The following is a 14,800-nucleotide window of genomic DNA, read 5'->3' on the forward strand; positions in this document are numbered from 1 at the left end:
CCTCCCCCAAACACAGAATACCAGCATTTCCTTCTTCCCAGAAGGAAACAACCTACTTGAGAGTCAACCTCCCCGGGCTCCGGCTGCCAGGCTCTCTCGGGCTTTTGCCCTCCTCCTTCGCTTTCCCTCTCCGCCCGCACCCCCACTCAGCCTCTCTGGCCAACAGCTCGGCTGCTTTAACCCTTTCGGTGCTGCAGACGAAGGAGAAAACCTTCCCACAATAAAGTCCCGGCTGGACTGGACTGTTCAGCGGGATGTACTAAAAGCCGGAAGGACAGGATTGCCCATTGGAAACAATGAGAGACGCTGGAAGACCCATTGGAAATCATGGGAGCCTGGAATGCCAATTGACTTGCATGGGCTCCATTGGAAAACATTAGAGTACAAGTAGAGTTGCAAGGTGGCCAATGCAGCTCAACGGGGCTGCTCTGGAGTAACTCCCTTCAGCCGTCCCAGAAACCCGGGGCGGTTGAGTCCAGGAAAGGAAATCGAGGTGTTTATTTGTTGTCCCTATCAATGTTCCCTCTAAGCTGTGGAGTCTTGTGAGCAAAAATTCTGCTTTGTGAGCTACTGGCATTAAAGTTGTGAGCGAGTGGTTTGGCTGCTGTGTCAATTAGTTTGCTCTGGGGCCCTCCTTCCTGAGCTAAGACAGAAATCTGTGAGCTGGAGGCTAAAAAACTGTGAGCTAGCTCACACTAACTCAGCTTAGATCAAGTGGTTTGGCTGCTGTGTAAATTAGTTTGCTCTGGGGCCACTCTGGGGCCATCCCTTCCTGAGCTAAGACAGAAATCTGTGAGCTGGAGGCTAAAAAACTGTGAGGCAGCTCCCACTAACTCAGCTTAGAGGGAACACTGCTGCCTGTACTCAGTTTGCCAGCAAATTTGGGAAAACGCAACAGTGGCCACAGGATCGGGACAGGTCAGTTTACATTCCAATCCCAAAGAAGGGCAATGGCAAAGATAGTTCAAAACTATCACATAATCGCACTCATTTCACACGCTAGCAAGGTCATGCTCAAGCAGGGCCGGCTCTCCAGGTTTTTTTTGCGCACTAGGCGAGGTTACCTTCTGGCGCCCCTGAGTCAACAGGGAGATGTACTAAAAGGAAGGACAGGATTGCCCGGCTCCCATGATTTCCAATGGGTCTTCCAGCGTCTCTCATTGTTTCCAATGGGCAATCCTGTCCTTCCTTTTAGTACATCCCGTAAACGGGCACCGGGGAGTGCTGTTGGTGGCAGGAGGAAGCTTAAAAGTTCCACCAGGCTTGGTTTGGACATGTGCCGCTGCCCCTTTCGTACCACTGGGACGTGCGATTTACTTAACCGCCCCAGGTCTTAAGCGGCTAGACCTCACAGAGGAGTCCCCTTCTTCAGCCTTCCTCGGCATAACTGGGACGGACTCTGCTGCTGCTCTCTATGGGACGGGCAGGAAGCCTCTTTCCTGGGTCTGCAGTTCTAAAAGGGTTAAAGCAGCCGAGCTGTTTGCTAGAGAGGCCTCGGGGGCGGCGGAAGCGGAAGGATTTGTTTCTGAATGGGGAAGGAGAACTGGGAGGGCTTGGGAGATGCAACGGTGGAGGAAAGCCGGACCCTGGGAAGGTTTCCTCTCGAGTAAGTCATTTCAGTCTCGGACGGCAGACATCCCGCTATCGTGTGGCTTGGGGAAGGGTTAAGTAGCTGTAAAGTGTGATTTTCCTGGTGTCTGTTTTCAAACGTTAGCCGCCCCCGTGGCGTCCCCTTGGAGGGGCTGAAAGGCGGGATCTGAATTTTGTAAAGAGAAATAAATTCTCCGCCACTGAGGTCGGAGGGAGGCCCGGGAGGGGTCACAGGGGAGGACTCCTTCGTGCCGAGTGGCTGCCCAAATACCAGGCCTTTGGGCCGGTGCTCCCCCATCTGCAATTTCCGGGGGTGGTGGTGGTGGTTGTTGTTTAGGTAAAGGTTTCCCTTGCTCGAAAGCCAGTCGAATCGGACTCTAGGGTTGCAGTGCTCATCTCTGTTTCCAAGCCGAAGAGCCAGCGCTGTCCGAAGACGTTTCCGTGGTCATGTGGCCAGCATGACTAAACACCAAGGCGCACGGAACGCTGTTACCTTCCCACCGAAGTGGTTTACGTTATTGTATTTATTTACATTAAAATTAAAGTCAGACATTTAGTGGGACTCAGTACAGCCGAGAACATTAAATAAATTATGGAATAAAATTTGGGTTGTGGAACCGACCATAAATTTAAAAAAAAAGTATTGAAGGAAAGCATAAATGTTAACATGACCCAGCAGCATCCAGCTTACAGCAAAGGAAACATGGTAATTTAGACCACATGCCCTAGTGATTTATCCAAGTCACTTTGCGAAGCCGTTTCTACAGTGGTACCCTGTTGCTTGCTTAGAAAAGGCCTTCTTGAATAATTAAGTTTTGCTTAGTTTGCAGAAAGCCAGGAGAGTGGGTGCCTTCTGACCTCCTCAGGCACACCATTCGCAGGGGCCAGAACGGAGAAGGCCCAGGCCAGGCAGTTATATGCCTGCTCCATCTAGCTCCTGGTAAGAGTTGAGACATGACATTCCACACCAGCTGCAGTTTCTGAACTGCTTTTGTGGGGAGACCAACGTACAGTACATTACAGTAGTCTAGTCTCGATGTCACCGTGACATGGATCCTGGTGGCCAGATTAGCTGTGAAGGGGCTATTCTTCCACCGAGGCTGAGTTGGGAGAAAGCCTTTTTTGCAATTGCATTAACTTTCTTCTTCAGCTATAATGTTGGGTCCAGTATAACCTCAAGGCTCTTAACTGAGTTGGCGAAGGTTAGCTGAACCCCATGGAAAGCAAGGAACATAACGTCCTTCAAGACTTCTGCTTTCCCATCCAGGACTACTTCTGTCTTTCTAGGGTTCAGTTTCAATTAGTTCGCTCTTAGCCACTTAACCACAACAGCCAGGAAGCGGATGAGGGCCTCTACAGCACCACTGCCTCCTCCCTCTCCTGCTCACCCAGCAGCCCCTCTGCCCCGACCTGGAGAGGCTGGGGGCCCCTCTGCCCCTTCCCCTCTGCTGGCTGCTCAAGCAGGGCTATTTCCCAACCCTTCCGGCCTATTGAGCAGCTGTCTGCAATGGTTAAGCCCTTACCAGCCACTTTGTCCTGGACTCCAGTTCACCTTGACATGTACCCAATAGATGGACTGGCCCTTAGAAATTGGAGGCCAAGGTCATAACATCCATAGCAGATTTTTAAAGAGCCAAATAGAGATGTTTTTCTTTCCTGTAGGACCAAACAAGCATATCTTTAAAAGCTTGATATTTAATATAACACAGTGATACTGATCTGATCCTCAAATTACAACATGGACACTCCCTTGACCGGGATCAGAGATATAACTCCATTCTCTCTTGGTTTCTTTCTGCCCTTTTTGATATTTCTCCCTCTCCTTCTTTATAGGCAAGTGAATAAGAGTGTCTTTCCGCAATCAGGGGTGACCCAAGAGAAAGGGGAAGGAGATGGAAGAAGAGGACCCAGGAGAACCTGGAACTGGCAAGACAGCAACCAAAAGCCCCCATCCCAACCAAGCAGGGAGTGGTGCTGAATTCTGGGAAAGAGATGTGCCAGAGATCTTGGCTCAGGACACAATGACTGCAGATGTACGCAGCCGATGCTTCCGGCTGTTCCGTTACTACGAGGCTGATGGGCCCCGAGAGGTTTGCAGCCAGCTCCATGGACTCTGCAGCCACTGGCTGGAGCCAGAGAGGAACACCAAGAAGCAGATCCTGGACCTGGTGATCCTGGAGCAGTTCCTGGCCGTCCTGCCCCAGGAAATGCAACACTGGGTCAGAGGATGCGGGCCGGAGACCAGTTCCCAGGCGGTGGCCCTGGCAGAAGGCTTCCTCCTGAGTCAGGCAGAGGAGAAGAGGCAGCAGGCAGAGCAGGTGAGGGAGTTTCCTTCACTCACTTCAATCAGTGACCTTATCCTAAGGCTTCCTGCCAGATATTTCGGTGTGTGCACATGTTAAACTGCCATCAGGTGGCTTCCAACTTATGGCGATCCTATGAATTAATGTCCTCCAAAACATCCTATTGTTAAAAGCCTTGCTTGGGTCTTGCAGCCTGAGGGCCCTGGCTTCCTTGATTGATTGAATCAATCCATCCCATATTTGGTCGTCTTCTTTTCCTGCCACCTTCAACTTTTCCTAGCATTATTGCCTTTTCCAGTGACTCACTCATAATGTCACCAAAGTACAATAGCCCCATTTAGTCATTTTAGCTTCTAGAGTGAGTTGGGGTTTGACTTTATCTAGAATCCGCTGATTTGTCTTTTTGGCATCCACAATATCTGTAGAAACGCTAAAATAGTTCAATTGATATCCCATTCACTCCTGGTGATTTGTTTCTCCCCATTTCTCTCAATGCATCTTTCATTTCACTTTCTGAAACTGTCAGTTCTTCTTCAAAAGATTCTTCTTGAAAGGAATCTGTTACCCTTTCATCTCTTTTGTATAATTTTTTCAATGTATTGTTCCTATCTTTCCTTTGATATTTCTACCTCTTGGTGTCTCACTAGGCTGGGAAGAAAATTCAACCCTGATTCTTGCCCCAGTGGTTGAAGCAGGTCTGAGGGTGGATGCAGGGATAAGAACATAAGAGATGCCAATGTTGGATCAGGTCAATGGCCCATCCAGTCCAAAAATACCAGGTGCCATCAGGAGGTCCATCAGTGGGGCCAGGACACTAGAAGCCCTCCCACTATTGACCCCCCCCCCAAGCACCAAGAAGACAGAGCATCTCTTGCCCCAGAGTCCCTATCTATACCTTGTGGCTAATAGCCACTGATGGACCTCTGCTCCATATGGTTATCTAATTCCCTAATGAGGAGTCTGGGAGTGGGTCAGGATCCATCTCTTTAGTCTGTTCCATTCCTTCTCTTACTTGTGTCCGTTGCTGTTGTTTCAGATGTGGGGACAATCCATGAAGGTGGAAGCAAAGTTCTCTAAGGAAGAAGGAGCTCCGTCAGAGGAAAGTCAGAGGGCACAGGCTCAGGAGCTTGCCCAAGATGCTCTGTTAAGTGGTAAGGGTGGCTCTCACCCAGATGGGATTGGGGTACCGAGTCACATTGTTGGGCAGAAGGTTCAGGGCAGAAGGTTCAAGACAGGAGAAAAGTTCTTGCACGGGAGACAAAGAAGTCCAGAGTTGCTATACAGGGGCCCCATTCACACGGCGAATTTGCCGTGGGAGAGCCACGGGTGGTGGGCGGATTATCCGTGCGCGATCACACCCCAACATATGGGAAGTGGAGCACACCTGTGGCCAACCTGTGGCTTACTGCCAAAAACGCACGATAAAGAAGTAGTACCTCCAAAGTACTGGCAAACGGTTTGCCACGGGCTTCCTCCAGATGCCTGCAGTGTGATCGCGCTGGTACGCGGCTTTCCCCTCTGGACCCTCCTTTCCCCGCCGACACCGAGGGAAGGACCCGTGGTGTGCCGCCGGCGCGTCTGATCGTATAATCGCAGATCAAACTGCTCCGGGGCAATTTGCCATGCCTCCCCCCCCCCCCCCCCGCCTTCCCCCCCCGTGGCACCGGGGCCAGAGGCAGGCAGTGGCATACCACCTCTGGAGGTCTCTTGCCTTGTATAACTGTGGGGTCATCAAAAGGCGGCTGTGCCTTGACAGTACTTTAGACTAAACACACACACACACCATGTTCTAGGGCAGCATATCTCTGAAACCCCATTGCTAGGGGCAATAATTTGGGTTCTGTGCCCCTGCTTAAAGGCTTTCAAGGGGCACCTGGTGCACCGCAGTCAGAAAGAGGAGAGTGGACTAGGGATGCCAGACCATCCCGTGCCCCCCCCATGATGTTTGAGGGTGGCACATGGGGTGGGTGTGCTGTTATGTTGATTTCTCATCCAGCCAAATACTTGGATGGGAAACCAGCGCATCAGCAGACACCCCAGAAACTCATTGGTAGTACCTAGAGTTTCCAGAGCCTTGGCTGGTGTGCTAAAATCTCATCTGTATGTGATGGCGACATGCCATGAGACATGATTTCCTGTCCCCCCTTTTTCTCCTGCCAGTCCGGAGTCCATGACAGGTGGGAAGGCCCAACAGGTGGGAGAATGGCATGCCCGGGCTTTTGGGCTGATCCAGCTGGGATATTGCAACCTTTGGAGCCCCAGGGTTCACGGAGCAATTTCAAGTCTCACAGAAGTCTGAAACCTGTTGTCAGGATGTATACCCTCCCCCAAGGCTTATGGGTATATAGTGCTTCTCTTCCACCTGGTTGGTGTAGTGTAGTGGGAATGCAAACTGTAATCTGGGAGTGGTTAGGAGTGCGGACTCTTACCTGGGAGAACCGGGTTTGATTCCCCACTCTGCATGCAGTTGCTGGTGTGACCCTGGGTCAGTCACAAGTTCTTTCAGAGCTGTTCTCTCAAGAGGAGTTCTCAGTCATAGCTTCCTCAGCCCCACCTACCTCACAGGGTGTCTGTTGTGGGGAGGGGAAGGGCAAGGAGATTGTAAGCCACTCTGAGACTCCTTTGGGTCATGAAGGGCGATTTATAAATCCAATCTCTTCTCTTCTTCTTCTACCAGTCCCACACTTTACTAAAAGTCATTACAAATTTTCTTGAGCGTAAAGAAGACAAGGTTTCACAAACCTGGGAACAAGGATACATGAAGCAGAATTCAAAGAAGCAAACAAAATAGGAACTTGAGGTTAACATTCATCCTTCCAATTTTGTCTCCCTTGCAGGCAGTGAAAAGGTGTCGTCGAGCCATCGTATTTGCAGAGGAGTGAAAACAGCTGCTCCACCTCTGGTCCAGGTAGGGGGGAAGACGGGGGAATAGTCCGTCCCCCCTCCTTTCTCAAGGAGGCTTTTGGTCCTGCTGACCGAGGAGAGACAGGCTCTGAACCCCATTCTTCTTACATATGCCCAACTCTTCATCCTGCACCCTCCCCGAATGCCCCCGTGGAGAGCGTAGTCTCTGCCCGGACTGATCTCTGACGAGGGAATCCGCTTTTCCTTCCAGCCTCCCTTTTCCTTTGAGGAGGTGGCCGTGTATTTCACCGAGGCCGACTCCCGGCCAAAGAGCTCTCTACCGGGAAGTCATGCTGGAGAACTATGGGAGCGTGGCCTCTCTGGGTAAGGATCTTTCATAGGTGCCGAAGGTGCGAATTGCTGCCATTGTGATGAGGCATGAATCAAAACATTGAAAAGCAACTTATGGTTGGGAGCAGGGGTCATTTCGTAGAAAAAGAGGTGCAGGGGCTCATTAGCATAATTTATTGGCATAACTTATTTGCATATGCCACCACCACCACTGACAGCACCGGAAGTGTGTCAGAAGGCAACACCCACCGCTCAGGCTCCACTGGACTGTTCTGGATTGCTAGCTATTGGGGGGGGGGAATGCGCAGATCTGCTCTCACAGAAGAGGGAGAGCTTGTACCTGAAGGCGGACCAGGGGGCGGGGCTTGTTGCATGTGCCCGCCCCCTGGACTTCTTACTGCCAGAGCTCCGCTCCTGTGTGCTCCCGCAGGAAATGACCCCTGGTTGGGAGGATGTCCCAGTTACCGCCCCTTCCTGCTGGGGGCCTAAAGGAGGTGGGGGTGGAAACGGTTCATGGTCGGTGTTGTGGGCGTCACCCAAGCCAGAGAGGGCTGTCCTGGCCTGAGGCCAAGGCGGGGATGAGAAGCCTTCAGAAAGACTCTGGAAATGGTCCGATCCCAGTTTCTCAGTTGCCAACTTTTACAACATGTGCGTCCCCGAGATGAGACTATGGCCATCCGCTCTGACTCCTGATCTGCAGAGGATCCATCAGCCCTACAATGGTTAGGCTTTGATCCTGACCATGTTTCCCTCTTCCTTGGATTTCTTTGCTTCCCCATATAAGAATGATCACTTTCTCTCTGTCTCTGCCAAATAAGCCAGGAATGTAACAGAGGCTATGGTGGAGACAGACAAAGGCCTTGTGTCCAACAAATGGCTGGAGAATTTCTCAGGAAGATCTCAAGAGTCCATTTCCTTCCCAAATGAACCGGCTGCAAGTGGGTATCCTTCATGGTTATGTCAAGGGAACGGGCGAGGAATAGCCATGGGACCTTTCCTCTTCACTTCTAAGCGACTCTTGTTTTAGTGAAATTATATCAAGTCCACCGTATAAGGAGGGAGGGAGGCCTTCTGGGGCCTGGGATCGGGAGGCTTGGAAGCGCCTGCTGGGGCTAAGCTCAGCTGTGGCTCTTGAGCGGCTGCACTATCCTTAAATTCCGGCTGTTCCAGGAAAAGGGGAGGGGGTGTTACCTAAGAACAGCCCTGCTGGAAGAGGCCAAAGGCACATCAAACCATTCCTACAGCGGTCCCCTTGATGCCTTCAGGCCATACTATTGGGTGGAGATGGGCTTGAGTGCTTTCTTTGGCGCTGTTCTACCTTGGGGAATCAGTCTTCACCCCAAGAGGGTGGGATCGCGCCCTGTTGAAGAGATTCCCACTGAAACTGTCGGCTCACTAAACAGAGAGTCAGGTTGTCAGTTGGCGCGCAGTTTGTTTGAGCCACAACAGGATAGAGAAAGCACTGTAGCCACCTTCCATCTCCCCAAGAGACAAGCGACCAACTTGTTCCCAAAGGTTAAGTCCCTTCCAGCCCCTTGTGGCAGGAAAGCATCTGCCACAGAAAAACACAGACAGACACTGAAAAGCCAGGTATACCTGTCCAATCAGCACATCTTGATGCCCAGGTTTCTTCAAGGCCGACTGGCACCATCTCCCTCTGTCTCCAGGGAAGAGGGCTGAGAATGACAACAACCCTCTGCTGCTCTAAGGGTCTGCAAGACTGACTTCTCCACAGTTACATTACATCACCCTGGTCATGCTGGACACGTGTATATCTGTGTGTTCCCTGCGTGTTTCAGGTGTTTTGAGAGGATGGAGCAGGACAGACTCTTCTGGGGTCTTATCTGGACTTTTTGGCACTGCGTGTTCCTCCGGGACGGGCTTCTAGAGGGCCTTACTCTACTGGAAAAAGTTAATGACCTTGAGGCCCAATAACCAGTCTTCTGAAAATAAGATACACTTCTTCCTGAAAATAAGATACACTTCTTTCTAGAGAGACAGGCTTGCCTCTGTGCTTCTAGGAAAGGCAGAAATGCCTGGATGATTCAGAAATGGTTGCACATTTGACAATAGACAGCCTGGCTAAGATGGAGAGAATGGCTCAGAAATAGCAAGGAAATGGCTCTGAACTTGAGAAAGGTGGCCCTACACTGCAGGGTTTTCTCATCAGTCATTACCTGCCCCTCTAAGAACTGGCACCTTTTCCAACAACCATGGGGGTCCCTTTCGAACTGTGGGGTTCACTTGATGAACTCCTGGCTCCCCCCCCCCCGGAAAACATGTATTTTGGGGAGGCTGAAAACCAGCTCCTCCTGGCTCTGTTCACAACTGGAAGGAAACTCTCAGTGCAGTTGCAGGACTGGATATCTTGATAATTTCTTGTATTTAATTGTCAAGTGCAGAGAATCAAAAGCTGCATGGCAAGTCAAATGGGAATAGCGGGGGAATCCTTCCTTGCCAGTTATTTAAAAAGTACATACGGGAGTTTGGGGAGTTTGGGGAGAGGAGGGATAGGCAGAATATAAAAACAGCTCTGTGGGAGGGCCTGGCAGGGATAAAGTGTGACCAGCAGCTCAGTTTGGGAGGAAAGAAGATCTGATAGTAGAAATGCACACCCATTCATGAGCAGTGCCTGACAAGTGGCTTGGCTTCTTTCATAGGTGCTGATTGAAACTTTTTCTTTATTCCAGCAGCACATGTAGAGGAGACAGCTGGGGAATTCCAGGGATTCTCTTTGGAAAAAACCAAGAATGAAGATGCTGAAAGACACTTCAGAGATCGACCACAGAGGCAAGAGGGAAGCAACACAGGTAAGAGGCAGGATAAGCCCTTTTCTTGCCATGGTGGGGGATTTCTGTGAAATCACAGTCCAAGAAGAAAGGCCAAACAAAAACAGAAGGAACAAAGGCCTCCATCCTAACTGGAGAGTCCACTCCAGGGAAAATGAAAGGGTGGCCTTTGCAAAGATCTCCAGTCAGAGAATGAACGTTGTTTTGCAGACTCAAATTCCCTTAGGAGAGAAACCGTATAATTGCTTGCAGTGCGGAAAAAGCTTAAGTTGGAAAAGAGCCCTTAATTCACATCAAAGAAGTCACACAGGTGGGGAGCCATAGACATGGCCAGAGTCCAAACCAAGCATCTCTCATGCATGAGGCTTAAAGTTCTTTTAATGTGTATATTATTGTACACTTCAGTGTACAGCAGGAAGAATTCCCTGAAATATTTGGAGTGTGGATGGAAATTCAAGTGCAGATCAGACCTCCTTGCATGTGTTCTAACAGGATCTCCCTCTTTATTCCAGCAGGAGAGGATCAGAAGAATGAGGATGAGGAATTGCATCAGCTATTGCTAGATGAAATCAAGAATGAAAACTTGAGAGGAAACTTCAGAAATCAAGTTGGACCTAAGGGAGAGAAAAGAAGCTGCATGGTCAAGAAGAGGGATAAACCCACTCCTTGCCAAGGGGAGGATTTCCAAGAAGTAATTCACAGGGTGAAGGAAACATACAAGTGCTTGGCATGTGGAATGGACTTCTCAGATCAATCCCAATATAATGTCCACTTACAAATGCACAGTGGAAAGAAGACCCATCAATGGCTGGAGTTTGGAAAGACCGTGATTTGCAGAACAGAGCTCCTTAGACATCAAAGAACGCATACAGGAAAGAAACCTTACAGTTGCTCAGACTGTGGCAAGAGATTCTCAGAGAAATCGAACCTTGGTCGACATAAAAGGATTTGCTCAGGAGAGAAGCTATTTATTTGCTCAGAGACTGGAACGGCTTTCTCTGCAGGAGGAAAAGGTGATATACATTTTCCAAAGCACAATATAATGAATGCGTGTAAATACCTGTGCAGAAAGTACTTCAGATACAGATCACAGATCCTTGTGCACCAAAGAATCCACAGCAGGGGGAAGCCTTTTGAATGCTCAGAGTGTGGGAAAAGATTCAGTCACAGTAGCACTCTTCAAAAACATCTAAGAACCCACACAGGGGAGAAGCCTTTTGAATGCTCACAGTGTGGGAAGAGATTCAGTCAGAGTGGCATTCTTCACAATCATCTAAGAACCCACACAGGGGAGAAGCCTTTTGAGTGTTCAGAGTGTGGGAAGAGATTTAGTCGGAGTGGCTATCTTCAAAATCATCTAAGAACCCACACAGGGGAGAAGCCTTTTGAATGCTTAGAGTGTGGGAAGGGATTCAGTCACAGTGGTAGTCTTCAAAATCATCAAAGTACCCACACAGGGGAAAAACTTTTTGAATGCTCAGAGTGTGGGAAGAGATTCAGTAATAGTGGCCACCTTCAAAGGCATCAAAGAATTCACACAGGGGAGAAGCCTTTTGAATGCTTAGAGTGTGGGAAGGGATTCAATCAGAATGGCACTCTTCAAAATCATCTAAGAACCCACACAGGGGAGAAGCCTTTTGAATGCTTAGAGTGTGGGAAGAAATTCAGTCACAGAGGCAATTTTCAGCTGCATCAAAGAACCCACACGGGTGAGAAACCTTTTGAATGCTCAGAGTGTGGGAAGAGATTCAGTCACAATAGCCATCTTCAAAAACATCTAAGAAGCCACACAGGGGAGAAGCCTTTTGAGTGCTCAGAGTGTGGGAAGAGATTTAGTCAGAGTGGTGCTCGTCAAAATCATCTAAGAACCCACACAGGGGAGAAGCCTTTTGAATGCTCAGAGTGTGGGAAGAGATTCAGTCAGAATGGCGCACTTCAAAATCACCTAAGAACCCACACAGGGGAGAAGCCTTTTGAATGCTCAGAGTGTAGAAGGAGATTCCGTCAGTGTGGCCAGCTTCAAAAGCATCTCAGACTCCATACAAGGAAAAGCCATGCAACTGTTTAGCGCAGAGGTGTCAAAATAATTTTTTACGAGGGCCAGACCTGACATAAATGTCACTTTGTCGTGCTGAGCTATGTGTGCCATAAAATGTGATGCCAGATACCAGAGATATAAACTTCAGAAGGGGCACAGGCAAACCCAATTAACAATATTATTTTTTACTCAAAATACAAATATGCTTAAAACATTAAGAGTATTTCCTGTATTTAACACTCTTTGATAACTGACACCTCTTGCTCTGTATTATTGTATCAAAAGCTGGAGTCAATGTTTCTGTTTTAGCAAACTTGAGTATGCTGTTTAGGTGTGTATCTGTAAGTTGAGAATGTTCTTTTAATTTATGGGCATTTATTATAGAAAATAGCTATTCACAGACATACGTTGTTCCAAACACTGACAGGATTTTAGAAGCAAAAGCCTTAAAGGAGGGGGTGATTTGGACCCCAAACCTGGTAAAATTTTCTAATGCCAACTTCAGAAAGATTATCCTTCAATATAGCATCACACCGCTCCCCCACCTACCTGCTATTTGTGGCATCCTTTCATTGGTAGGTGGGGAGAAGAAAGAAAGGGGGCTGTTAAGCAAAGAAAAAGATGAAGGGAATCCTGAGGGTGGGTGAAATTGTCATAGCATGTCCAAGACTTTGTTCCATGGGGCACCTGCTTTAAGTAGTAACATAAGATTCCCCTTAAAATGATGTAAATTGAGTTTATCTGTACCCCATCTAACTTCTTCACCCAAAGAGTGATTAACACATGGAATTCACTGCCACAGGAGGTGGTGGCGGCTACAAGCATGGACGGAGTCAAGAGGGAATTGGATAAACATATGGAGCAGAGGTCCATCAGTGGTTATTAGCCACAAGGTATAGTTAGGAACTCTCGGTCTGGGACAAGGGATGTTCTGTATTCTTGGTGCTTGGTGGGGGGGAGTGGGAGGGCTTCTAGTGTCCTGGCCCCACTGCTGGACCTCCTGATGGCCCCTGGTATTTTTGGCCACTGTGTGACAGAGTGTTGGGCTGGATGGGCCATTGGCCTGATCCAACATTGGCTTCTCTTATGTTCTTATGTTGCCCAACAGGAACTCAAAGTGGCTTAAGGTATTTTATGAGGTTGAGAGAATGCAATGGGCCCAAGGTCACAATCAAGTTTCCTGGGAGAATGGCATTTGAACCTGGGTCTCCCAGATCCTAGCCTTGTGCTTCTAACTGCTATCCCACCCTGGCTGTCACTATAAATGGTGTCACATAAGAATGAATCCAAAGACAGTCTGAGCCTGGATGAAAAAAGATTCAGGTTTATCATTGATACTGAACAACAAGAGCTCCAAACAATTACTGACGGTTCTGAAGACTACCATGGAACTGAGAGGAGAGGCAAACTGCTCAGGCTGGTCTCCAAAAAAAAGCATGCTTGCTGCTCGATTTTAAGTTCCCCTTGGAGATGGCAATAGCAAGTCATGCCTCTGGCTGAAACAAGGTGGTGGAACCAAGGCTGCTGAGTCACTGGGTCAGCCTTTAGAACTAGGCATTAGCAAGAGGGCTTGGAGCCAAGCTTGACAGAGAATCGGTTCTGACCCTTGGAACCGAAGCAGCCCCAATAGAATGAGTCGGAAAATGAAGCTCAGCAGGCCTGAAGTGTACTCTTGTCCCAGAACACAACTACCCAGAAGCTCCACCCCCTTCAGCAGCTCTCCAAAACTTCAGGGGCTGAAGAGGTCCAAACAACCCCAACTGAAAGGCACGATATTGCAAGTGTATGTTAACCCACACCTCCAAGGGCCCACAAACTCCACCACTAAGGAGAAAAGCAGCCCCTCTTCTTTGCACCCCCTGTTTTTACAAACTCTGAACTCAGAATCTTTCAAGAAGAGCAGACCCTTACTGCTAGGAATGATGCTTAATTGAGAGATCTCGTGGCAGGACAGCACATTTTTTTCACACCGCGATCCCTACATCTTCAGCACTCTCCAAATTAGGTCATGGGGCATTGCATTCTTGCTGGATCCAGGAGGAAGGCCAAAGGAGTGCTGAAGATGTCACTTTTATTTATGACCCAGCTTACACCCATTCAATATACACCCAAAGTCAGTCTCCCTGCAGAAATGGGGAGGCTAACACTTTCCCTTATGGCAGTTTAAATACATGTCCTTTATACAGATGGCAGCAGCGCCCAAGCCTTAGGAATAAAGCATGCATATTCTGCTGGATATGCTTATATTAAGGGTGTCTTTCTCACACAGAGGAATTTGTTTTACTGGAAAAATTTCCAGCACCAGATGTTGCAGCCCAGCATGCTGAAGTGTCGAAAGTTCTAGAAATGGCAGGCACCCTTGTAGCAATCTATACAGATAGGCACTATATTTATAGGGTTCTTCTTTCTGATCTTACGTTTTGGAAGCAGTATGACTTCTGTGATTCCAGGGGCAAGCCAATGTAAGCCAAACAGATCTGGGAATGATGAGCTGACCTCTACGAGAGAAAGCAACTTTATATTTATCCCGTAAAAGCACATCAAACTCGGGGTCTTCGTGCCCCTCGGAATTCTGCTGCCAATGCAGCTACAAAGGAAGCAAGACAACAATCTGTTGTATATGTGGTGAACAGGTCATATACCTTTTTGAATTATGATTTACAGGCATGCTTAGACACCAGCAAGCCAAACCCCAAGTGTGATCCTCAAACTTACACCTGTGCCTTAAAGGATGGTTGGAGTCAGCACAAGAGAAGCCATGCTGGATCAGGCCAGTGGCCCATCCAGTCCAACACTCTGTGTCACACAGTGGCCAAAATTTAGGTGCCATCAAGAGATCCACCATCGGGGCCAGAACTCCAAAAGCCCTTCCACTGTCACCGCCC

The 14,800-nt window shown here is 48.8% G+C and overlaps 1 protein-coding gene across 1 annotated transcript in view; it reads left to right on the plus strand.

The window, feature by feature from the left end:
* The window catches only part of LOC107123813 (zinc finger protein 91-like), a 103,561-nt gene extending 91,526 nt beyond the window's left edge, over window positions 1-12,035 (plus strand). The window contains exon 14 of the mRNA XM_015427155.1: window positions 11,042-12,035. Within this exon, the coding sequence (XP_015282641.1) occupies window positions 11,042-11,945 (904 nt within the window). The 3' untranslated portion in view covers window positions 11,946-12,035. The remainder of the gene's footprint in view (window positions 1-11,041) is intronic.
* Window positions 12,036-14,800: the final 2,765 nt, after the last annotated feature.

The sequence above is a fragment of the Gekko japonicus genome, unplaced genomic scaffold (assembly GCF_001447785.1).
Source record: "Gekko japonicus isolate JY-2015 unplaced genomic scaffold, Gekko_japonicus_V1.1 scaffold712, whole genome shotgun sequence".
In the NCBI taxonomy this organism is placed as follows: domain Eukaryota; kingdom Metazoa; phylum Chordata; class Lepidosauria; order Squamata; family Gekkonidae; genus Gekko; species Gekko japonicus.